The 27174-nt window shown below is 43.7% G+C and overlaps 1 protein-coding gene across 3 annotated transcripts in view; it reads left to right on the plus strand.

Moving 5' to 3' along the window:
- The first annotated feature begins 1676 nt into the window (after window positions 1-1676).
- relt (RELT TNF receptor) overlaps window positions 1677-27174 on the plus strand; it is a 31139-nt gene continuing 5641 nt past the window's right edge. Inside the window, exons 1-8 of one of the 3 annotated variants that reach the window (XM_080006529.1) lie at window positions 1677-1752; window positions 17419-17493; window positions 18802-18894; window positions 19600-19802; window positions 20225-20277; window positions 20510-20761; window positions 25986-26066; window positions 27018-27096. In XM_080006529.1, coding sequence (XP_079862655.1) covers window positions 17449-17493; window positions 18802-18894; window positions 19600-19802; window positions 20225-20277; window positions 20510-20761; window positions 25986-26066; window positions 27018-27096 — 806 coding nt within the window. In that variant the 5' untranslated portion in view covers window positions 1677-1752; window positions 17419-17448. Of the gene's footprint in view, window positions 1753-14395; window positions 14775-17418; window positions 17494-18801; window positions 18895-19599; window positions 19803-20224; window positions 20278-20509; window positions 20762-25985; window positions 26067-27017; window positions 27097-27174 lie in introns of those variants that run through there. The other 2 variants (XM_080006528.1, XM_080006530.1) reach the window with 2 other exon arrangements.

Raw genomic sequence — 27174 nt, forward strand, 5'->3', positions numbered from 1 at the left:
GATTTCCACATCCGGTGCTGTAAGAGTTTGAGGCATTTTGGAATAACCGCCCGGCGTTCACGTCCGTTACCTCGAAAGTGTTGTGCCTCGCACGCAGCGTCGAGGTCAAAGGTCAAACACACCCCAGGGTGATCTCGTTGAGCGTTCCTCCTCAGAGCCGAAGGGGATGGCCTCGGCAGTCGGCAGGCCGCCGGGTCCAGGGCGCAACTGCAAGTCTCACAAGTCACCTTGATGTCAGCATCTTGTGGCAGATAAAACTACCTGAGCCTATGGAAGCTACTTATGTTCTCCTTTGAGTCAGGCTTTCAGAAAAATATATATCGATTTTTTTTTTGACAGACACACAGTTGTATTACTTAGGTTGAAAAACAATCTTTGATCTAAATGAACTTATCTTGCAAAAATATAAAGTATAGTAGCACTTCACTGTACGACGGACTGTTATATCAGGACACTGGACTGTACATAGTACTTTTAAAGGTGACCTATTATGATCCTTTTTACACATATTATACAACTGCCAGTCACAACATTAAAACCACCACTAATTACCACTAATATTGTGTACCCCCCCCCCCCCCATGCTGCCAAAACAGCTCTGACCCGAGACCTCTGAAGGTGTCCTGTGGTATCTGGCACCAAGACGTTAGCAGCAGATCCTTTAAGTCCTGTCAGTTACGAGGTGGAGTCTCCATGGACCAGGCTTGTTGTTCCAGCACATCCCACAGATGCTCGATGGGATCAGACCCTAACCCCGCCCCTCCACATGATGTAGAAGAAAACGTGATTCATCAGACCGGGACACCTTCTTCCATTGCTCCATGGTCCAGTTCTGATGCTCACGTGCCCATTGTAGACACTTTGGCGGTGGACCGGTCTGCGGCAACACAGCCCCCCCCACACACAGCAAGCTGTGATGCACTGTGTGTTCTGACACCTTTCTATCACAGCAGCATTAACTTTTCCACCAATTTGTGCTACAGAAGCTCTTCTGTAGGGAACAGACCCACAGGGCCTTGGGCGCCCATGACCTTGTCACCGGTTGTCCTTCCTCGGACCACTTTTGGTCGGCACTGACCACTGAGTAGCGACTGGCTTCTGTAGAACAAACATGGCGGCCGCCGTGAATAAAAAAAAACCAAAAAAAAAACAAACCCCAGCTCATTCTAAGGTAACGAAAACGATTCTTATTTTCATGGAATTATACACTAATTAAAACATACGCATGGATGTTATATTCATTTCTGCTAAATTCCACAGACTAAATAAAATGCGTGGGGTGAAATCGGCCAATCTGAGATGGAGTCGTTTTCTGACCTGAAGGGACTCGGGGGGGGGGGGGGGGGGGGGGGGGGGGGGGGGGGGGGGGGGGGCACGCCCGTTCCGACGGAGCCCCGACCCCGTGGGCAGCAGACACGGACGGTACACACACACACACACACACACACACACACACACACACACACACACACGCACACACACATACACGCACACGCGCGCGCGAGGCGGATGGGCGGGTGGGTGGATGGGGGGCGAGGCAGACGACGTAACGTGACGTGACGTGCGTGGTGACGTCACTGTGGGGACCGCGAAGGAGGGGGGGGCGGCCGCCGCCTCCTCTGACCGGCACGCTCGCTGCGGTTTCCTGTGGAACTGTGGAGCGCTGTAATTACTACTCTACACACCAAGCCCGCACCGCCGATGATGCCGGAGTCCGATCACTGATTCCAACCTGATCCCGCGGACAAACTGGTGAGTGGGACAACTTCCTCCACTTCGATGGGTTCGGATGTAACGGCTTCACTTCCGAAATGTAGATAACAAACCCACACAAACAATTAGCACGAGTACGGGAAAGCTAGTAAACACATGGTGGCACTGGTTGTTGTTATTATTATTATTATTATTATTATTATTATTATTATTATTATTACTACCGCTGTGTACCGTTGTATTGAATATTTCCAGTTGTACGGCACGGGAAACATTTCATTCCTTCCCATTGAACTTTACGTCATCTCGTTTATTTTCATTTCAAGATTCATATCCGTGCTGTTTTTTTTTTCCTTTCTTTCGTGCGTTCTGTTTATGCTGTATGTTCGACTTTTCTACTCCTATGTTATGTTATTTTTATTTTATTTTATTTTATTTCAACTCTTCACGCTGATGTAGGCGGTCGCTTCCCCTCGTCTCATTATTCACTCTCTGTGAGTTGATGGGCAATTATTTCATTGTCCTGCCCCGGGCCCGGCCTCCGGGGTTCTGCTGGCCCTTTACAATAGTTCAAAAAAAAAACAACAACAAAAACAACGCCAGGTGGTGACAGTAATGCTGTTGGTTTTCCGTTCACCGACACGGGGAGCTCGTAGTTACTGTACGCGGGTGCAACGCCAACGCTTGACGCACTGTCATGGGAACGTGATGGCGTCATTGTTAGGAATCGACCCCACCGCCCCCCCCCCCCCCCCTTTTTTCCCACGCATGCGCTTCCTCTCTTCCAGGCGTCATAAGAGGTATAGCCTCTTAACCTCTGTGTTTAAAATCCAGTTGGCTTTAGGGGTTTCGGTGGTCGCAAGCAGGGGGGGGGGGGGTTTGTGGCTCCGTAGCACATGCAAAAACGAAGACAAACATGCCCGGAGCTGCATGAACTCATCACACAACCAAAACCTTTCCAATGCAGCCTTGGTGCAATGGCCTCGATGCACTCTGGTCAAATGGGGTGGTGCGAAAGGACCCACTGCAAGAATAAACCTCTAATTCGGGTAATTCATCCTTTTTCTCGAATTGGAAAAAGAATCGCGAATTGTGTGACTGAAATATAGACGGCGGAATGTGCACGCCGGTGGCCGGCCCTTGGTCCTATACTGTATTCCTGTGAAACTGCGGTAAACCAATTTACATGATAAAAAGTTAAGCCTGGGCACAGCAGATGTAGACAGTCACAGATACTGAATTACTGAAATAGTGTAGCGGCGTGTGTAGCGAGGGACGTTTTTATTTATCTTATTCTGTTAAAATCGGTGCTGGCTTGCTTCCTTGTATGGAGAAAACAAGCAGACCCATGGCATCCTGGGATCTATGCATGATGCAACTGCCAGATTGCTGAAATTAGTTTATTCTGCTTTCAGCCCCATTTTCTGGGAAACACCCTTTTAAAAATGCAAATCTCTTCCTCCCTTATAGAGGGCCATAGAAATGAGGAATTCATACTTCACTGTTAAAGATAAAAGTTGAAGGTATAAAAGCATGCATAAGAACTTCAGTGAGCTGTTATTGCCAAATATCTTCGAGTTACACAGTGTTCGCGTTAACCTGCTCTTTATGGCGTTGCTGGTTTGAGAGGTGTTTGGGGCTACGCCTAGTTAATGGATCCATGAACTAATATGCGTGCAGGATTTATTTTAGGTAAGACATGTTACTGCTGGCTTTAGGTAATGATTTAATTGAAGTCTGTTGTTGCAACTGATAATTATGCAAACAAAAACATCATCTTTTTTAAGAAAGTCAGGTTTTGCAAAATAAGTGCAATTTGTGGAGTGTGTAATTTATAATATGGAGCGTCGGCTTGCACGATGCCTCCATATATGTGCGTAAATTAGTGTGTCAGTAGTCAAACATGCCCAGCTGACATTTTTCAGTCAGCTCAACCAAAGCTTGACAACTGTAATTATATCACTCACTCAATCATACAGAGAGAAACTCTCTTTCTCCACCCCGCCCCCCCCAGCTCGAATGAGGAGGTGGTGTAATTGCGGTTGACAAATGAATTTACAGAAATCCAACATTAACTTACCCCACCCAGGTCACTTATACGTTTTTGTTTAAAAAGTTGGAAAGATTGCCTCCTTTTATCCAGCACAGTCTTTATCACCTGGTGCTTAATAAAGCTTTTGGTTTGTGGTTCAGTGTTGTAGACAAGATATCAAAGTAATACTGAGTTATTCGCTAAAGGTTTGTGAAAACTTTTTGGGGGGGCTATTTTCGGGGCTGTTTTGGGAACCCTAAAGCAGTCTTATCATTGTGTGTATGTCTGCAGTCTATCCAATTTCTGACTATCAATGTACCTGCCCAAATGGGGGAAAGGGGATGTGGTAGGGTGCTAATTAAATTAAATTAATTAGTTGAAAGGTTGGAAAGAGTATCACAGTATATCTCGCAGGAAGGAAGAAGACAGACAGGGAGAATTGAATGTCTTGGCACATAAGCAGGTGATTCCAGCTACTCTATGTTCATCTGTAGCTAAATTATACAATTTATATTGTACACAGCATATTTGTGTGTGCGTGCATACAAATGTGTGTTTGTGTTGGCAAGGAATTCCACGAGTAATACAAGCACTTGCCATATGGTTTAGTTAAACTATCAATCCTGCGGTGAGTCGGTCAGTCGATCCAACCAGCCTGGTCACAAATGCCCCCAGATGCTCTTCCGGCCCCGTGCCGCTGAACCCTGTTTCCTCAATGTCCCGCCAGGAATCACTGTGCCAAGGAAATTCCCACTTCAATAACCCTCAATCCCGTTCCAAGCTAGAAGCAGCACTCAGAGAGAGAGAGATTGGTAGGGAACCGTATACTGTAATTAAAGGGGATGTGGACAGGAGCTCCGGCAGAGGAGACACCAAGCAGACCTGCATATATATTGTAAGATAAACAGAGACCAGCGCAAACTAAATCAGGAGATGTGTTTAAATGATGTTTAAATCTTATGTTTTGTTTAAATCTTTAAATGTCGTGCCCAATCGTTAAAAAGGAACCTGGGGTGCTTGGTCACATCGGCATTCCGGCCAAGTGTGTTGAAATTTGGTTGTCTTGGCTTTTCCTGATAAGTGATGTCCATCTTTGTTGCCTCCTGCATGTAAGAAACAAGATAAAATAGACACAGACATGTCTTTTTTAAAGAGTTTGGTTTAATGTCGGTTCACAATTCTGTGACGCTGTATGCAGTCTAGTCATCGTGCTGGAAGGATGAAGGTTTTTCAGTTGGTGCAGCCTTCCTTTTTCAACACAGGAAGTGAGAAAGACAAACATCCCGGATGTCTCATGCCTTTTGTAAAAAATGCGTTTGCATCACACTCATGCTCATGCGTACACACAGATAGACAGGAGGTGTGGCCTATATAAAAAACAGCATTTTTACATGTCATGCACACAATGAACACTATATAACCTATTGTAACCTATTGTATTGTAACCTATTTTACTATTGTAAAGCAAAATCTAAACCTATGCATTACGCATACAAATAACCCCAGTTACACAGGCAGGCAGGCTATAAGGCTGTATTTGGATTTAAGTACATATGGAGTTGTTTAACATTCCCAGAGGTTTGGTTATTACCTACTTCCCCCTCTTCGCCTCTCAAAGGTGGGGGTCCAATGGGGAAGTGCACTTACTGACCCAGACCTCCCCTTAGAAGCACATTTCCACCTCTTTATCTCTAAAGAGTGGAGGATTGTGCTCCCACTCTTTCCATTACGCTTTAGCTTCTGCTGAGATGCTCAAAAGTGAACAAAACACCGGCTCCCTGGAAAAGAAACGGCTAAGCTTTTAACCATCTAGGATATTGGATATTTCTTCAGTTCATGTTTTTCCAAAATGGGTGCCAAGTGACTAAAACACTAATTATCCAAATCATGGTCTTTGTTTGACAAACTGGTATGACAAATTGTATAATTGTCTTGTTGTTGATATTCTCCTAGTATGGGTGTATCTGTGTGAGAGTGATGGACAAAGAAAGACAGAGAGATGAATTTCACAGGTATTGTGTACAGGTACATGTATGTGTAATTATGTGTGTGTGCAGTAATACCTACACGTGTTTTAAAATGTTTTTGTGCGTTGGTACTTACCTGCCTGCAAGAACATGTAAACATGCAAATACGTAGGCAATTGTATGTGCCTATGTCCTTAAATGTGAATGTGTGTGTGTGTATGCCTTGTATGTTTTGTCTGTTTCATGGTGGTATTAGACTTTACTACAGTTGTGAATTTGGTCTTGAGGCGTTGGACCATAAGGAAATGATTTTCATTCTCTTTTTAATGGTGTTCATGATGTCAAGGAATATTCTATGCCTTGGAAATACACTCTCACAATGGGTTATTTTCTCAAATCCCATCCTCCCATGCAACAATTACGCACATTTTGGTATTTTTTTGTATTTTTAGAGCTTATAGAGCTTATTGTGCATAATCACCGGGTGTAATGACATTTGACTGCATATATGTATGACCGTATGTATATGTATGTGACAAATAATCTCTTGAACTTGAACAAGTCATTTCCTGGAAAAAATTAATTGAAACATCTCTTCCTCTGGTTTCAGGTGGAATAACTTAAAATCTGTAGTTTGTACTTGCAAGAATTACAAACTATGTCACACAGTACTATGACAAACAACTATGGACGAAATTTTAATAAACCCTGTGAAAGCTTGTCAGAAGGCAATCTAGCTCACAGTGGCCTACAAGATGAGAGATTTTCTTAGGAGCCATACCTAGCCTATTCATGAGATGTTTGTGGTAGGAGTAAAAAATAGTGTCCGGCAAAACTGTTGCGGGAAATTAAGAAAGGCTTTCTCTTGGTGTCAATGGTGCCTTTGTAACCCTTTGTAAGCATGACTCTCGACAAAGACTCCGACTGTATACAGTATATCCACCTCAAGGAGACCACAGTAAACTTGACAGTGGAGCATCACGGTGGAGCATCAGGGTGAAATGTCTGTTATGCCAGTTTTCCTTGGTGGCTTTGCCGCGTTAGTATAACAGGGCTCCAGGGTTCTTTTTGGACGACTCATCCTCGTTTACCTTCAGTGATGTCTGATAAACGGTGTGAGACGGACACAGGAGAGAAATCTGTGGTCACCCCCGGTGTCCAGTTTCCACTGGATAACCTGACCAGTTGGCATCACGGTGTCTTAAGCGGTTTGTGTTGCTGAGAGACTGCAACGACGATGTCCATGAAGAAGAAAAAGAAGGAAAACCAGCCTATTCATCAGACCCGCTCCCCATAATGAGACATTGTCTATGCTGTATAATGAGTGAGAAAGTGTTGGCGTAGATCAGCCTTTCTGTCGATAATGGGCACCTCCATTAAGCCAAACAGAGGGTATGGTTGTCCATATCGCGTCGTTGTGATGCACGTGCACATTATCTCCGTGTCTGATAGATAATGAAGTGTCATTACCTGAAACCATTTTTGCCTGCTCAGTTATTTTCCATTGCATTCCTCATCTTTGGAACGTTGGATAATGTGCACGTACTGTAAATCACAACCATGTCTGTCCTTAGGCTTAACACGCTAAGTGGTTTTGAATTACAATTAAATGGACAGACGCACTTACGGTGGAGCTCAATCTGCAGCCGTTACCAGTATTTCAATGGGGGATTTCTTTTTTTTTTTTTTTTTTTTGCAGGCGCTCTGTGCCTTATTATAGGGTGCACAAACCAAACCTTTTGTCTTTGTTGGAATTGCATTCAAAATACGACAACCCATCATAATGCAAGGTCAACCATTTTCAGCGCGATTGGAGCAAGTTTTCAGTTTTCTACTGAAGGACTTTTTAGTCATGGGAAACAGTTGTTGGGGTAGATTCTGAATCGGTTTAAATCATGGAAAATTCACATCTGCTGATGCCACAAATATACAGTATATGGTTACAGACCATATAGACCTGCTCTGTTAGTTTTAAATAAGTAGTCCGCATATCTTTCACCACACCAGTAAAATTTGGCTTTCAGCTGATTCAAATCGGAATTACGCAAAAATTTGAATTATTAAACCAAATAGTTTTCCACCTATGAATGAGGGTACTTAAAATATATTTTTGGATCCTTATCACTCGGAAGAAGGCTATGTTCATTTTATATACCGTTAAGTGTATTGGCATCTACAGGATGCTATACTGATTAGACTTATGTCTTAACCTCATAAGGGACTCTTAAGTGTTTTCTTTGAGCAAGTCACTGAATCACCTGCTTCCTTGTCTACTACCTATACCTCTTGAGCGTAACCTCTGGACTCCTTCAGCGGTGAACCAAATATTGTTTTTTCTCTGCATTGCTCTTAATTTTCCTCTTGTTAAATCTAACAAGCAGTCTAAATCAGGTTTGACATGCGAAACAACGCAAATGCTATTCGGTTTGTTCGCTAACAGGCCCTCACAGGTCACAAACTCTCATGCGAGGATCAAATGTATAAGCGTATTCTAATTAATACAGCCTGTAATTTGGAGTCCAAAATGACAACCACCAAGCCATGATCTGAAACTTGCATGTGATTTGACTCATTCTTCTGTTTCCTCGTGTGTGGTTCCTCACTTCCTTCTCAAGTTCATCCAGCAGAATTTCTTGACTCATGATGACATCAAGTAGCCCAAAAAAAGGCTGAAAAACACATCAGCTGCAGCCGTAACCCCAAAACCACCATAAAATGGAATAATGTCCATGTTTTTGTCATGTTTCTCCCTTCCCTCCTTTATTGTTGCTATTTTTAAGTCTTGACAACAAAACAAAATATGTGACTCGGCATCTGATGTTGTCGTGACTTGTTATTAGAATCTGTCACACTAACAGCGACAACAGTTTTCAGTAATTACTGTTTTGGCTTATAAGCAAGTAATCGTATTCGCCCCTGTCTCTCTTCGGACTTCTCACTCTGGCCTATTTTGTATTTGTCTAGTGTTGTTTTCTCGACCACTCACATAAAATGACGAAGACATTGTGGGTGGCGGTGTGTCCAGTTTGGGTTAGTATAGTCTTTGTGTTGGCTTCTTTATTGGGTTCCTCTGGCTATTTTGGGTTGTGTTAATGTTCCGATATTTCTTCTACTCGTCCACATTCTTATTCTCGCTCTTTTTTTTACTTTCTTAATTGCCACACACACCCACCAGTGCGACATTATGACTGGCTGCCTGACCATGGTACACGGCTGGCAGCTTGTCACATAAATGCCACAAGGCAAAGGATTAGGAAAAAACAACAGTAGATACAAAAAAAATATGCATTGGCACGATGGGCATCGCTGAGGCAGAAGAAACAAAGCTGTTTTTCCAAGTGGGCTTAATAGAGAAAGGGAAGAACTGGTAAAAGTGAATAATAAAAAAAAAAAAGCCTGTAAGCATAGAGATGTGGTGTTCCTTTTTTAAGGACAAGAGCCAAGTCAGCCAAAGCTTCTTATAGCCTTTAAAGTTATTTTCTGGATAAGTGGTTGCTTAGAGCTCTAAAAGTATGATATGAGAGTGGCACATGACATGTGTCTTAACTACATTTTGTTACATGCAGGTCATTTGCAGGGCACTACACCATAAGTTCCATGGTGTTGATAGCAGGACTTCCAACTTGTTTAACCCCACTGGTGACACATCACATAAATCTACATCTACACCATCAAACTTCAATGAGAATTACCAGATGAAGTGACTGGAATTTCTGTGATATTTCTTGGGTTGTCATGGATGGATGAATGGAGAGATGGACAGGTGAGTAAATCAAGGGAAAGAGTGCTGTAGAGTGGTAAAAATAAGCAGAACTGGTAGGATGTAGAGGACAGGATGCATGTTTGTGGGTTAAAATGGTACTCTTTGATGGATAGAGAGCAGATGGAGGAACCAGCAAAAGACTGGATGGATGTAATGCATGTGTATGAAGGGCGGTGGCGAGTGCAGGGTTACGGCACGTGCCACAGGGACACTGGAAACTCAAAGTCTCGTGCTTGCCTCTGCCTCGGGTTTATGGGGCAAACCTCAAACTGGATTCAAATGCAGCATCTCACGCAGGCCGTATCGTGCTAAAGGGTTTGGCAGTGAACAGATGACAGATGGCTGGAAAGGGCGGAGACACATCCTAAGGCTCATTTTTGGACATTTTGATACAGACTTTATATTGAATTGTCTCCAGAAGGAAAGCACTTTTTGGACATGGTTCTGATTTTGACACTTTGCAGCTCATATGAAAGGAATCCTTATCCCCTTTTCTTTCTGATTCCATATTTTGCATTGATTTACACCCTATATCTATAATTTTTCTGCCCCCACTATGTGTATGCGTATGAAGGTATGCAGCAAGCTAAACACTCTCCCAAGAAGTACCCAAGACAGGAGCTGACTTCAGGTATTTTCATGGTAGTGGTGTGAAGCTGTGGACCGCCTTCTTGTTAAGGCTGAGTTCAGACTACGATATTCTGACCTAATTTTCCATTTGCCAACAGTTTTTGGAGATCACTGAGTAAAGCCCCAGATTGGATTATAATCAAAGCACACTCCCGAGAAACCACAACGACTTCAAGATTCCAGTTCTCAACTTTAAAAGTCATGTAGTGTGTCCATGGCATAGGCAAAGTAGCTGGAGTGAGAATGGCTGGGTGCTCTGGGTCTGTGGAGGCTGATGTTAATGGCCTGGCATTAACTATGGCTGTGACTTCCGCCATGAATGTTATCAGGACCTCCTATGTTAGTTTCGCGGTTTGAGGAGCATGGCGTCCAATATGTGGCATGTGACTGATCATCCCCTCCCAGCTGCTGCTCATATGTGAAGAGTGTAGGGGATTGATCTGCCATGTGCATCCATGTTCTGTCAGGTAGTTCTCGACTTGCTTATTATTTTCTTCATGAAGTCCACGACGTGGTCCTTAATTTCTGGTTTCTTTATCAAGATTCGGCGGCGCAACATAAGGCGGGTTGGGTGCTTGGTGACAATTGTTGGACAGACGCGGTCTGGGACTGCTGAATGGGGGGGGGCAACTGTGAGAGTCTGCCTTGAGGAACTCAAGGGGGCACCACCACGAAGCCGCTGGCCATTCTCCCAGCGGTTTGCCAGTGATAGGTTGCTCTGCTCATCTAACATCACATACATTCTCCTCTTCATGTCTGGACGCCCTTTAGGGTAGACGTTGACCAGAGTTATCTTGGCATAATATTTACCTTGGAGGCCCACCCCGCAGACCTCTGTGTAATTTGAGGTGGCCACCTCTACTTGTTGAACTTGCTCTACGCCATGCGCTATGGCAGGTGTGAAGGAGGACCCCTCCGCTGCCCAGGTGGGGGGACCGGCATGAAGAGCTGAGATGTGACAGTCAGCATTGCGCTCTGAACAGTGGATGTCAGCTTTACAGTCTGTTGCTTGATGGGTCGTTGAAGCGCAGCATCTGACGCATATAAAATGCTCTTTGCACTTTTTGAGGGAGTGTGGCATTTTGTGAATGGGGCATTGCCTTTCGGGGTCCTCACGAGGCTTTTCTTTGGGTTCAGGGAAGACAGAACTTCTGACTTCTGTTTTGTTGTTATCTTCCAGGGCTTTGCTGGGGGCCCCTCAGCTCTCAAAGGCACAGTGCTAGAAGCTTGGAAGGCAAGGCCGGGATCCGTTCTAATTTCTGTATGAATTTGCACAAACTTCACAAAGAGTGTAAAAGGTGGGTATGGAGTTTGATGCTCCCTTTTTTACTTTGATCCTTGGATTATCCAGTGCTCTTGGAGGTTGTGTGAGAGTTTCTCCACAACGGGGTTCACCCCTCGAGCTGTGTCAAGGAAACCGAAAACCAGGAAAGTAACCCTAACACAGAGCTGCTTCTAATTTAAGGAGCAGTTCTGCAAGTTCTTGCAGCATCTTGAATTGTCTATTTTGGATTCTTTGGGAGTTTTCCAGTCTTGTAAGAAGAGACTGTTAGATGGCCTCAGGAGAGCTGTACTTCTTATCCAAATGTTATCACACCATGTTCAGGCCAGTTGATGTGAACTGCTCTGAATCTCTTGGCTTGCTGCAATGACTCCGAGAGACACCATTTGGTGAGTAAGTCTAGCTTCGCACTGCGTTTGATGCTCAATCCCTCAAAGACCTTGCGGAAACCAGCTTTCCAGGATAGGTCCTTTTCTGGGCAATTGTCAAACGTCTTCAGCCCCGACGAGCAGAGGTCCAGACAAGCCATGTTTGCAGCGAAATCAGCCATGTATGCGTGCCCACCGACCACGGGTTTATTGTGGTTGAAGGAATTGCCGTTGATATAAGACGGGCCTGTGTCTTAAGAGTCCTCCGTAATTTAGGGCTTTAGGAGGTAGTAAGGGGTCTGGGTGAGGGGGAGGTCCAACCAACATTGTGCTCTTCGACATGTTGAGGGAGTGTGGGCTGTGGAGCATGAACAAGTCTGCGGTTCTTCATTCCTCATGTGCTATTGGCTTATTGGTGTGCTGCAACGATCTCTGTGCTGTTGTGAGAAGGTGTTCTATGGCACATGCTTTTGCACGGCCCTCTGCTGTGGCCGTACTGACATTGACCTCGTTGGACCTGCTGGACCCATTGGACCAAATGGACTTGATGGACTCGTTGGACCTGATGGACTTGATGGACCTGATGGACTTGATGGATTTGTTGGACCTGATGGACTTGATGGACTCGTTGGACCTGATGGATTTGCCGGAGCGGCATGATGTAGATATTGTTGTACTGTGTTCTGACCCGTCCTCCATGTTCCAAGTCGCGTTGATCACCAAGGCCTGGCCCGACCAACATCCTTGCGCTGAGCAGTGATTCAGGATTTCCAGGCCACGTGATGGTCTTGAGGTGAATTTAATCTTTTCACTCTTCTGCCCTCACTACGTGTACTGTATGCATGCCTAGCTCTGCAGCGAGCTAAACAGTCTCCCAAAAAGTACCCAAGACAGGAGCTGACTTCAGGTGTTTTAATAGTAGTGGTGTGAAACTGTGGAACAGCACAAAAGTATCCAGATTAATGATCAATCTCTATGCAAATGCAAATAACATGTTAATAAGTTGTTGTAACTCTTACAATGTGTGCATAAACAAATGAACTAGATTCTGCTTCCTCAAGGGCAATAACAAGACGGATGGAAGGAGATGCCACAGTGCTGCCTTCCCTAAATGTAGCGTTAGTCCGAGTGGTCGATTTGGATGTCAAAATTTTGCAGCCGATTTAGGATGTCACAGCATTACAATGTCACAATGCTGATTGGAAGGGGCTGAACTTAAGTACAGGTTATGCACCCATTATTATTGACCCATTATTTGTAAGGCGTGGAATCTTGTGTCTATTCATTAGGAGAGACAGAACAATAATCATATTAAAGCTGTTGTCAGGCTGCTCGCCTGCTGCCTTGCAATAATTTAATCAGCCATATGAGCAAATCGTGGGAAATGCCGTACAACATGTCACCACCGTAAATTTCAATCCTGTCGTAAGTTTTTAACACCTCACCCTATCTGCCGTTTGCTTCCTTACATTTTTGCGTCATGCTAACATATTGAAAGGGTTCACTAGCAGTGGAGTTAAACCTTTTCGACAGGTCACAAAGTTCATGAACAGCAACTGAAATTTGAAAATTTTGACTTTTCTCAAATTAGCCTGGCCAACCCTAGTTCCCCATCCATATTTAAAAAGAAAAAGTTGGCCACTTCATCGGGATTCTATCTCACACATCATCTTTGTTTTTATATAAATTGGGCCAAAGACCACAATCCTGAAGGCTAACTAAGGTCAAGCCTACCAGCAAACCTCATCCCCTCCAAACCAGCCCAATTTGTTACTCAACACTTTCCAAAATGGCAACTCTTAACTGTAGGTCACAATTTTTTCTCTCGTTCTCTCTATCATTGCACTTTTATTGATCCTTTTTTGTTGGTGTGTGTGTGAGGGAGAGTCTTATAATTAGCCCTTTGGTTTGGTCTGTATGGCATTTTAACGGATGGTTCTATATTTAACGCACTATCAGACCGAATTCTAAATGCCGGTTGAGACAATCTTGCTCACGGCCACTCTCCCTCCTCTTTTCTCTCTTCTCTCCATCTCTATTTAGATTGGCTGGCTGTTGTCCGTCCTGTGTTGTGTTTTCAAAGTGGTGGTTTTTCAGCCCTCGCCATATCGTTCTCTCTCTCCCTGAAATGATCATGAGGAAGGAAGCCTATCATTGCTGGTAGAGCCACGCAAGCCCAAAATCATAAACTCAATGCATTTTTTTATTTTCTTGTGTGCTAAAGAGCGTAACTTGCCGTTTCTTGGCTCGGTGGTTTAACATTGTGGATGCATGCGCCCTGATTAGTTCAAATTGTAATATCCACATACACATTCACACACATACAGGCCGAGTGGGTGGTTTGTGTTGCCACACGAGAGCGTGTATATATTCTGACTGCACACGCTGAGAGAAATGTTGATTTGCTCAGTGAGTCGTGTTTAAAGTTAGCTTTTGTCAGAAGTATAAATTCAAAGTTGAAGAGATAAATAATTGACCTAATAAACACATGACGTCAAACACAGACAAACAGTGGATGTGCTCACATGAGGGCAGATTTAACGGGAGGGGGCATGTCTTTTGGACATGAGGGGTGTGCCTGTGGTCAGTCTGACAGTATAAGACACAAGCAGGTACACTCAACTTTGCTATCCAACTGGACAGACCTGACTGCATGCAGTATAAGCTTTTGTTTGAATGTTTGCATGTGTGAGACTTTGTGTTGTTATTGCAGCATTAGTCGTTGATAAAAATCTTAATGTATCTAGACATCTACAGAGATCTATTTTTTAGTTTAGTTTTTTAAACTGCCCAAAGAGTCTGCCACAAGTCTGAGTCAAGAGTTTTTTTGCCAGCTCTGCACTACTTTTCAAGACTAGAAGTGGAAGTGTATTAGTGTGTGTACAGTTAGAAACGATAAGACAGTTTATAAAAGGGAGAAAGTGTGTGTGTGTCCATTCTGACTCAGCATCTGTGGCAGTACCCTTAGCATCCTTGCTGAGTTGCCAAGGTAACCGGTTCAGACCACCGCAGGTCTGGGGTGAGTTTGCTTCCCTTTACTTCAGTCCTTTCTCAGCCTACCTACATTTCTGTCTTTGCTCTCATTGTTTGTTGTAGCAAATCTTATTCTCTTTCTTACTTCTTCTTCTTTCTTTCTTGCTATGCAAACACTTCCATTCAACAAGGAATTGGTAATAGTAATTTGCAAAGGATCTGGTCTTTATTTTAACCCTCATGTCTTTATTTCTGCATGTGATAATACAAATCCACAGCAAATGAACATTGCTGGGGTTTTTTTTGCTGCATTTTCAGATCAGCTGCCTTTTCAGTTCATTTCATGATCACATTTTTCTTTCTACATCCTTATGCAGTAAAAATTGTGTCACTTCATTGTATTCACAATTGAGAAATTTGAGTTGTTTTGCATGATGGTATTTAACAAAACAATCCCATTTCATCCAAGAGAATGATTCAATCTGTGTAGAAAAGTGTTGAAAGTAGACTACAAGAATTGGGATTTCATGATTGTCATTGATTGTGAATATCTGTAATAGATACAGGTTAACAATACATGAGGAAAGGTTAGAGAACAGCATGCTTTGAGCCTCCTGCTGGTATAGCTGCTGGTCCAATACAAGCACGTGCAAATGCAAAATCCAACACATGCATTTAATACGGGCAGAAATATGTGTCAATCGGAACTTAATTTGAATCATTTATATTTGAATTGGAATAACTCAACTTGAATAATTGCATTGAAAAACTGAATCTGAGTAGCATGATTTGAAATTTTATTTATAAGTTTGAAAATGAATTCCTACAAACTTGAACTAGAACTGAATGTAGTATTATGAAATTCAATTAATTTGCTCTGAAACAATTTGATCCTCACTGAAAATTCATTCAGTTCTCACAATTCAAATTCAGCTCTTACAATTTAATTTCAGCTCAGTGCGTCTCACACGTCCGGGTCGTTGAGGGAGAGCAATCGAGTGCAGATTGACAGAACTCCTTTTCAAGTACTGTAACGACTATAGAGCTCAACAGTGACCGCCCACTTTTTGAACGGCTCCGGTTCCGGAATTGAATTTCCCATTCATTCACTCCATTGATGTTTCAGAAAACCCTATATAAAGAGTTTTAAGCCTGGAACCAATCCAACCAACTAAGAGATGAATCGTGGCCATAAAACATTTGATTCAGAGCGAAGAAATTGAAAAATGGAAAAAAAGGCAGAGGTACAAGACTGTGTACATAATTATTTTAAGAGTGAAGGAACTACTTAACTACATTGTTATAGTGTTGGTGTTCTTTGGTAAACGTAATGTGAGTGATCGTAGAGTTGTGTGGTAGCAGTAAGTCCTCCCGTTTTTTATTTTCCCGTAAATATCCCATATTTTTAACCTTTCTAAAGAATACAAATTTAAAAAAGGTTGGCAGCGCCACAATCTCTACTCCACTGAGCGCTGCCCGATCGCCTATGCGTCCTTACACCCCATTTCTCCAAACAAAACCAATAATAACTGTGTTTTTATTTTAGATGTATTTATTGTAATTGAATGAAACAAAAGAGAACACTGTGAATCAAATACAGTTTCAGAGCAAATTAATTAAATTTCATGATATAACATTCAGTTTCAAGTTTATTGGAATTCAGTTTCAAATGAACAAATTCAATTTCAAATGATGCTATTCAGAATCAGTTATTTTCAATACAGTTATTCAAGGTCAACAATACAAATTCAAATTATGTGATTCAAATATATTGGCACATATTTCTGCCAATAATTTAATGTGCGAAAGCAAATTAGTGATTAATGCTAAATGTAAAATTGGGGGATTTGAAACGTGTTATATTGGACTGTTTGCTATTAACGACAGCCAATTGTGTGTGTGTGTGTGTGTGTGTGTGTGTGTGTGTGTGTGTGTGTGTGTGTGTGTGTGTGTGTGTGTGTGTGTGTGTGTGTGTGTGTGTGTGTGTGGATTGGTTGTATGCATATCTCTGTACCTCTGTACCTGTACAAGTCAAATTTCAAATCTCTGATGGGAGTGTCCCATCAGAGATTCCAAGAAAATCCTCAGTGTCCACAGTGATACACATGTCAGAGGTTGCTCACGTTAGAGGTTTAAAATGCACACTGTTGATTGAGTCATGCAGAGGGGAGAAATAAGTGTGTTGTATAACAGTAGGTAATTTAGCTTTGAATCACCTAAGCCTGAGACACAAAAATAGCAGCAGAAAATCCACACTCTGCTCACTAATATCCAGAAAAGGAACTTCATTCATGTTAAATGCTATTTACAGCACCTGAAGTTACTCCGTACTTTTCTGTCGCTCTAGTTGGTGTTCCCTGGAGAAGTCACAAAGTGACTCAGGTGTTTTGTACTGTGTGTGTGTGTGTGTGTGTGTGTGTGTGTGTGTGTGTGTGTGTGTGTGTGTGTGTGTGTGTGTGTGTGTGTGTGTGTGTGTGTGTGTGTGTGTGTGTGTGTGTGTGTGTGTGTGTGCTTGTGTGTGTGTGCTTGTGTCCAATTGAAATATCAGCATGATGCATATGCAATTGAAGCATACAAAATAAGAACCCCAAAACTAGTAATGGATGCTGACCTTTGAAAATTGATACTACATTTTCTCTAAGTCTGCAGCTGATCTTTAGGTCTAACCTGCAGCTTTTCCTCACGTCTAGATCATATGTACATAGAGGAATACCTTGAAGATGATGAGGAACCACCTTTGCTGCTCCGCTCTTGTCCTTCTCACGGTGAGTGTGTGTGTGTGTGTGTGTGTGTGTGTGTGTGTGTGTGTGTGTGTGTGTGTGTGTGTGTGTGTGTGTGTGTGTGTGTGTGTGTGTGTGTGTGTGTGTCTGTGTGTCTGTGTGTCTGTCTGTCTGTCTGTCTGTCTTTGTGTGTGAGTAAGTGACAATATACACTATTGAGTGTGTGAGTATACTGTATATAGTGCGTTGTATATAGGGCTGCCCCGGACTAAAGATTTTCCTAGTCAACTATTAGTTGTGAGTTCAAGCCATTAGTCGACTAATCGAAATTTCATGATTTATTTATTATTTATTATTTCAATATATGTTTTTGGGCCATCAGAAAATGGTTTGAGTTCCAGGGCTGAGAAACAATGCTATAACTAACATTGTTAACACTGTGCTACTTTACAGATAAATTCAAAACCTAATAACCAGCCTTTAAAATATAGAAATTTGATTTACAAGTGCTGCGTTCACGAAGTGAGCCGCGTATTAATTACACCAGTTAAACATTACATCGGTTAGACTTATTAGGCCCCATTATTATTTTATCAATGTACACATTTAAATTACATATAGAAATAATTTGCATTGAAATGTGGGGTACGTAAGATAATTTTCCCACCCTTGACGTCCCCTCATTAGGGACTCAGTTCCCGGGCCCGCGGACTCAGTTACTCGCTGCCCCTTCCCCCAGCCAGGACCCCGTTTACCTCGCCACCCTGCCCCGACCTTGCCGCTTCCGCTTCGAGCCATGGACTACCTTACTCGCTTACACCAACACAATGAACTTAGAACCAGCCTTTAAAATATAAATTAAATTTACAAAGGCTGCGCGGCGCACGCGCGTCAAACGAGCCGCCTGTTAATTACCGGCAAAAGCTGCTCATCAAAAGCTGTAATTATTCTTCTGATGTGTCAGAACAACCAGCAAAGGGACTGAACACTTATTTTTGTTTTAATTTGTTTCAAATAAAAAGCCCTGTAGCGTTTCATATACGCGTCCAGCCATATAGGTTTAAGGGTTAATTTTGACAAGGCACAGCTCCTCAATGGAGTTTTTTTGTTTTTTTCCTGCGACAAACAGACCAATGAAAAACTTGGTCGACTAAGACTCTCACTAAGACTAACGTTTGTTTGACTATTTAGCGGCAGCCCTAATTGTATAATTAGACCTCCCTCCCTCATGCACAGTGAATGAAAGGTTCGAAATAGGACCAGTGTGTCTTATGATTTTAGGTGAGTTTGAAGTTCATGTATTGTACCCATGACTCACTAGCCTGTGTGTGTGCGTGTGCATGCTTTTTCCAGGTTTTTGGCTGTGGAGGGACTGCAGCAGTGCAGTGTAGGTGGGGGGAGGGCTGCGTGTGTCTGCATTGCCCAGCCGGCCTGGAGCCATCCAAGGTAAGCCAGGGACAGAGAGAGCTCCCTAAAAAGCCTCTACAGCAGAGCTGATGGGGCTTCGCATTCTATCTTCTAATAAAAATTGTGTGAATTCCAAAACGTCATCTTCAACTTCATCTCATGTGTGTTAATGCCTAAATTATGACCGATACTTGGGTTTCTCTGTGCCCTAGATTGACAATCACTGGTTTACTTAAAACACTCACTTTTCTAGATGTGTTAGTCTGTTTGATGTTTGAAACTTACAATATGCTGAGGATTTAAATTTGAAAATGGTGTATTTGTCAAAGTATAACACCACAGCAAGTGTCATGTAACCATTGACATCCTTACTCTTCGTGCAAATAAAGTGTAGTCAAATAAATTGAGAAAAATGGTAGTGACAAAATAGTGTAAAAAGTCACCAAGGAGTCATCACAAAACATCAAGTAATCAGTGATTCCTGAAAGCAGCGTTTGAATTGTTTGTCACATTGATCCATAACTGGTAAAGGATTCTTCTTTTCATGTGATTTGTTTACTTTTTTGGTGATTTTCTGTAGTTAGGAAGAGGATGATCACCTCCCATCAGATACCAGGACACTTACTGCTGGTCTAATGGGCATATGATTCCGGACCTCAAATAAACAGGGCCCTATCACCAGTTAAGCTTTTTAAACAGCAGCTGCATTGTAGCTGTTGGTGTTTTTTCCCCTCATTCTGGAAGTGTTCTCTTGCTTTCCAGGCCTGTGGGCAGAGCCAGGCACCGGAGGAGGACGTGCGATGCCAGCGCTGTGCGGAGGGAACCTTCTCAGACGCTTCTGACTCCGAGCGGTGCCGCGCGCACACCTCCTGCGGGGACCGAGGCCGGAGGGTCAAGACACCGGGAAGCTCCACGTCCGACGCCACCTGCGGAGACTGTCTGCCCGGGTGAGAGACGTTCTGCTCCGTCCATCTGTCTGTGTGTGTCTCTCTATTGGTCTCTTTCTACCGTGGTGCTACCTGGTGCAACTCCAGCTCCTCTCCTCAAGCTGTTTCACTTCATCAGAATCATCTTTGCATCGTAGAACACGACCGCAGGAATTTCTCTTTTTCATTTACCCCTCTCTTTTTCTCTCACTTCATCCTGTGACATTCACTTTCATCCACTTTCACAGTCATATCTTTGCTATTATATCTTTCTCCCTCTCCTCCCTTGTCTCTCCATCCACCTTTTATTCTCAGTAGAGAGCTGCAAAAATGGTTTTGAGGACTATATAGATATAATGATATAAAAATAGTTATTTGTCACAGTATGCTTTTTCTTTTATTTTTGTATTTATTTGTGTGTGTGAATGTGTCTTCTTTAACAGATTACAATCTACTGCCACTGAGAAAGTTTCCACCTTAAGTCCGTGTGTAAAAGGTGCGTACAGCCATTTGAGTTTATACATCTAAAAAACATAATCTAAATATAAAAATACCAAAATAATATCAATTGCATCTTGCGTCACCACTTATCGTAGACCAAAAAACAAATACTTTTTTCATGGCATTTTTAATCAGAAGTAAAATTGTTACCTTCTGATCACTGAGTATACATTATAGTCTCCGGTATCAGTATCCCCCCCTTACCTTCTCCAACCTCACCCCCCCAGCCACCCGCATCAGAGCGGTCCGCACAGTGGGGAAGGGCTCGGCTGGTGCCGGCACGGGGTCCGTCAACGGCACGGCCGTGCGCGGCACCGAGGAGAAGACGGCCGAGTACGCCGTGTTCGCCCTGGTGCCGGTGTTCTGTGTCATGGGCCTCCTGGGCATTCTCATCTGCAACATCCTGAAGAAGAAGGGATACCGCTGCACCGCCGAGAAGGAGGCCGGGGATGAGGAGACCGCCACGCCGCAAAAAGACGGTAGGACTGACGGAGAGTTGTCTCTAGAAGGGAGGACGGGGCAGCAGATGAAATGGGTCTGAGGAGTTATTAAAAGTAGTGTTTGGATTCAGTCTGAATTTTGTAGATTGACGGAATTGAAGGGTGTGTTTACGTCGCTATCTACAGTATGTGTAATTCAAATGTGTTTTATATGAGTCTACATTGTACCAGAGACCTAGAGCTGCTGTCGGATTTGCTTATTGAACAAGACCTGTTTTAAATATGAAGAACAAACACGCTGTGTCTGTGTGTGTATGACTGTGGGGGAAGAGGGGAGAGGAGACGGGGTTCAAGTTGATTGTTATAATGTAAATGAGTTTGTCTGTTTGGAGGGGAAGTCTCCAGGATAGTGTGGTCGGAGAGGAGAGAGGGAAGTGAGGAGGGCACTGGGTGCGTGTGCAAAAAGTGTCTGGAGAGAAGTCTCTAATAAAAGTCTGTAATAACCCCCCCCCCCCCCGAAGAGGCCCTTCTGTTCTCTTTTCCGAGGCACGCACTGTTATTTTAGCATTGTTCCCATTTGAAAATAATTCTCAACCACCTACACACCCCTCTTGTGTCAAAGAGAGAAATAGAAAGAAAGAAAGAAAGAAAGAAAGAAAGAAAAAAAAGTGAAACAGGGTGGACAGAGAAGGGACACAGACGGTCTGATCAAGCAATAAAACAATCGTCACCACACCCATTCCCTTTGTTTTTTACGCAGCCTTTGTGCAACACGAGAGCACTTCCCTTTAGCTCCTCCGCTAAAAAACATACTTCTTTGGAAGCTCTTTTCAGGCCTGAAACGCTCTCTCGATAGGTGAGAAAGGGAAAAACCCAGCATCAATACTGAGTTTCAATCCGTGACAAGGAAGCCATAAAAAAACAAACAATGGAACACTTTTTTCTTTGCTCTTTACACCTGCGTTGCCCTCCACACAATGTGAGGTGTAACGCCCAGCATGGTCCCTTTATGCTGCTTTTCAGCTTTGTGTTCTAACTCGATAATCGCCACCTCGGGGTCGTCCATATGGCTGGGGTGTTACCTTGCACAGTCCAGGTGATCCAGAAAGTTGATACAGTACGTGAAATAACTGTGGTTAGTTTTGACCTAAGGTAGTTATAATAATGTACTACGGCTAATATAAACTTGATTTGTACAGATTTATCTACAAACCAAGCAGAACAAAAAAAAACTACGATTACTCCCACACAGAATGCATAAAACACAAGTTTACACAAGCAGATTAGATGAATCTAGTACATTAGTAGATGAATATACTCTTACAGAATTCTTTGTGGTTTTCACTTTCCTCAGGCAGCTGGTTTGCCTCTACAAGATTTTCACTGTGGAATCATATTAACCCTCTTTCTGCAGCGGGCAAACTATCTCACGCCATAGAGTTCAGACATATTCATATCACATGCTATGTGGTAAGCCTACAGTTAGCTGGAGCATTTTTACTCTTATGTATACATACCCCCATGAACCATCCAAGTTATGCTTTGGCAAGGAGGTCTATTACCGTCTGCTACTGTGGGGTTCAAATGCCCTTGTAGCAAGGTGGATGCATGCAGATATGTGCGCTAAACTGGATCCAACAAGCAGCATACTGTCTGGGGTCAGTGTTTCCTGGCCAGAACACAAAACCTGCTGTCACGTACTGTGAGGAAGCCCAGTTGGCCAAGAGTGAAATAGTGCGATAGCCAAGTGGCCATGTGTACCGTCGGCCTGTTCACCACAGACATTAGGCATCTGGAGCCACTTCCTCACCTTTCCAGCTAGATGCGGCCTGGCGTCCCTCTGTCCAAAGTGGAGGAATGCTGGTTTAGCTACAATTCACCGGATGTTGACATAAAATAACCTTTTATGATATTTTATCCCGGCACTTACAAAAGTAAAAGTAAAAGTAGCTTAATGCGGAATGATAACGGGAGGACATTTCCACTCAGTTAAATGTGAATTACTACTTCAAGCAACAGAGCTTCCAAGAAACGGGCTGCCGTGCCTCTGGCACCCGATGAAAGCAGATATGCTTTACAGCCGCATGATGGGAGTTTTATTTCTACCTTTATGAATGTTGTGTCGACTCATTGAACCTGCGACTCTCAGCAATGCTTGTCTCCCAAATCATACAGCTATGCATGTTTATACCGTGAGAATGGAAACACTGTAGACAGAGACACTATATTTATATTAGGGAAATGTGCTTTTAAGTTGTTGTTTTTTTTCATGTAATGTAATCTAAAGCCAACTAAGCAATATTGATTTAATCGTTTTTAAATTTGCTTTGACATTGGAACGCAAAGAAACGTGACGTTGTAGAAAATGTGAGCGTATGAGAAGGCTTCAGGGTGAAGGTGACGTCAGTCTTGTGCCACTGATCTCCACCTGTTGGTTTCAGTGTCCTGCCGGTCTCTCCTTCCACAAGCACTGTTGTGAAACATAAGAGGTCCCTGTGTCCGAAGGAAACTCCGTCACCCCCACCTCTCTCTCTTTCTCTTCTCTTGGTCCCTCCTTCTCCCCTCCCTTCGCTGCGTTTCTCTGTCTCCCGTCTGAACATGAGACCCTCCGTCCAGCTCCCCTTTCCCAGATCAATTATTCAATCGGGTCCTCACCTTGTCTTTTCTGTCTGTCTGTCCTGCTCTCTCTCTCTCTCTCTCTCTCTCTCTCTCTCTCTCTCTCTCTCTTTCTCTTTCTCTCTCTCTCTATCCTCCTTTGCTCTCCGATCCTATCTCGTCCCTCCCTGGTTGTCATTTACAAGCTACTTTCCTTCCTTCCATCCCCTCCTCCCTCCTCTGTTCTGTTCTCATCACTTCTTTCCTGATCTCGTTCGCAGGCTTTGCGTAAGATCATAATGTGTCGCAACGCGTAACCGATAAAATCCAAAATAGAAACGGTATAGAAACTCCCGGTGCAGGCGAGGTGATTCCAGGACAGACTCTCTGCTGCCTCCTTCACGGATCGCCTCACACTTCCCTTCCCTCGTTCCCCCTCTCTCTCCCCTCCCTTCCTTCTTTCCCCCTCTCCCCCCTCTCCCGTCTCTCTGTCCCCCTTTTGCCTAGTTCGGTGCCCGCACGATGCAGTGGTGCAGAGATAAAGTGTAGACGAGGGCGGAGGGGAGAGGACGGGAGTAGGGGACACGGTTACACGTCAGGGAAAGTTAGAAGAAGAAGGTAGAGGATGAAAGGAAAGGTCAAGGTAGTGACTGGTGCGAGAGGAACAGTAATGGAGGAGGAAGGGCAGGTCGCAGACACCTCACTTCATCACTTTCTCTTGATCTCCCCTCCCTGTGGTCGTGACGCACGCCTCTCCGTCGCAGAGCACCTGCGGGCCCGCGACAGAGAGGCCGGCTGCGGATCCGCTCGGATCCTGGCCGGGCGAGCGCCGGAGACAAACCTCCTGCCGCTGCACTTTTCTCGGCATCTCCACTCAGGGGGAAGGCCCATGGGGGCGAATTGCGCGGAGGGCCGGGGTTGCTCGCCTGGTGGGTCTAAAAGCGGAGGCTGCAGAAGGCGCCGCCTCGGCGCGGAGGCCAAGGAAGGGCCCCGGAGAACAGCGAAGGTGTACGAGATGATAGCGCCGGGCATGGAAAGGCTGAGATGGCGATTTGGAATCCGTGGCTTTGCTCAAAATTTGAATTAGCAAAATTGTTCAACCAGGACATGAAAAATAGAAGCTGAAAATAAAATACAAGCTGTAGAAATAAAAGCTAAATGTAGAGCTTGTCAATGTTCACTTATAGGGCTGGGTGTTGGGCAGGATCTCTCAATTAAATTTGATTTTATCACAAAGGGTCAAGGAATTGCCACCAACTTTTCAGTTATACCATCTGAAAAATATTTCACAGAACAAATTCAGTCTAATACAAAAAAATTATATTTCAATTTGTGACATTCATGGTTCTGATAAATTCCAAACAAAGTGTCGATATTACAATATTATATAGTAATATTATTAACTATTATATATATATATATATAATATAGCAATACATAGTGATACATATTATTATTTCAAATCGATTCAGAAATTTAAATAATAGAATTGAATTGTGTCACTTTTCTTCAACCCATGCCCCATTTAGTCATAGAAGTTTGGTTTTTTGTTTTTATTTTGCCCAGTCACACTGAACTGACCTGACCTGAAGGGTAATTGGTTATTTCAGTGGGAATATGCGTCCTCGTCACGCAGCGTTGGATGAGCGACTGAAGGAATAAATGAATCTGAGTGAGCGCCACAATGCCACATGCGACACATTATTGTCCTCGACTAGCAACCGCCACCCTGGAGACAGAGCTTTTTGTTACGACAGCCTGACAACAGCCTTCCCTTATGCAGAAAGACAGAAATACACACACACACACACACACACACACACACACACACATACACACATTCCCATACAGACACGCGGACACATCGAGACACACATTCTTGTGTTCAGAACAAACTATAGATACACAGTCTCATTGACATACCATGGGCCTACGCATGAGCCCCACTAATCCACACACACACACACGCACGCACGCACGCACGCACGCACGCACGCACGCACGCACGCACGCACGCACGCACGCACGCACGCACGCACACAATCACATAGCTTTGTGTGCTTCCATGGTGATGACTAGAGCATGATAGCTGAGCAAGGCCCCCCCCCCCCTCATCTTACACACACACACAGACAGACTAGCACATACACACACACACACACACACACATTCACACCCTCACCCCTATGCCCACGTCACTGTGCTATTATGGGATGGCTGGGGGTTACTGAGGTGATACATATTTGATCTTAAGCCATGCACAAACCTAACAGGTCCTACTGTGGAAAGAAGCAAAATATAAATTGGTATGTATAATATGAGTGTCAGTTTGTATTTTAGATCTGACCTCAGAAAGAGTTTCATGTTTTTTAATAAACAGGAAAAATCCCTTACTGAAAACCGAATACATTTAATTTACTGTAATTTAGGCAATATAGGATGAGCCCTTCGATAGCAAGGTACCAAAACATGAATGTTAAACCTTTGAAAACTTTCATTGAAGAATCCAACAATCAGAAAGAAATGAAATTATGTAGATGATGTCTCTCTGCTTTCTCCACCTCCAAATATCAGTTCAGCTTCATCTGGGAGCCTCTTGAAGCCCATTTGGGAAGCTATGGAGGCTTCACGTGGACTAAAACCTTTCTCTCTCTGTGTCTCCCTCCAGCTAACGGATGTCTATACGTACCTGACGACCCCAACGAAGACACCATCAGCGTCCTTGTGCGCCTCATCACTGAGAAGAAAGGTAAGGCCTCTACGAACAGTCCTCTTGGACCAGTGGTTCTCAGCATGGGGTCCGGGGACAACCCAGGGGTCATATGAGGGGTTACAGGGGGCTACCGGCAAAATTATTAATAATTAAACATCACCATTATTTCATTTAAAGACGTTAGCTCCGTTAGAGAGTGTACAATAATGACTGTTTAGATCATCTCCCTAACTATACTATAGACAGGTGTGGAAGTTTGCACTAAATCATTATCTAACAAAAAAGACTTTCTCAAATTGGGTACCCAGAAACAAAATCTTATCAATGGGGTCGGGGACCTAATGCCTATCAAATCGAGGGTCCTTGATGTGAGAAAGCGTGAGAATCACACTGCAAAAAGCCTTAAGTCGAGGGTTTATGTGGTTGAAGAGGAGCAAGCATTCCGCAGGTTCCGTTCTCGGCCTTGTCTCGTGTCTCGTGTCCCGTGCAGTGAAAGTCAGCCCAAAGCTCGAGACGGAGACACAGGTGTAAACATGGTGTGCGAGGCAGAAGTAATGTCTGGGGTTAGAGTGAGGATGCTGCCGCACCCAAATGTGGCTGTGGCGAGCGCAGCCCCGTTTATTATTCAGAATACTCTCTGTTTGTCCCTTGTAAGTTCATGTGGTGCATCACTCCGTGCTTCGTTTTTTAAGATTAGATTTGGATTTGTTTTGGTCATTGACGAGTTACAGTTATCCACGGGTTTCCAAGTTGATTTGATTTGTAACCACACTGCTAGTTGTGAGATTGTCCTCATGTTAGATTTGTTACAATAAAGGTATTGACTGCTTCCATCAGATTTCTTTATCAATTTCAACTTTGTGTATGTATGTGTGTGTGTGTGTGTGTGTGTGTGTGTGTGTGTGTGTGTGTGTGTGTGTGTGTGTCTGTGTCTGTGTCTGTGTGTGTGTGTGTGTGTGTGTGTGTGTGTGTGTGTGTGTGTGATAGAAAATGCTGCTGCACTTGAGGAACTTCTGCTGGAATACGAGACCAAACAGATGGCCATGAACAAAGGCTCGTCAATCAAGTAGGAGACCATGCATACACGCACGCACACGCACACACACACACACACACACACACACACACACACACACACACACAC

This window comes from Zeus faber (assembly GCF_960531495.2).
Source record: "Zeus faber genome assembly, chromosome: 9".
Lineage (NCBI taxonomy): Eukaryota > Metazoa > Chordata > Actinopteri > Zeiformes > Zeidae > Zeus > Zeus faber.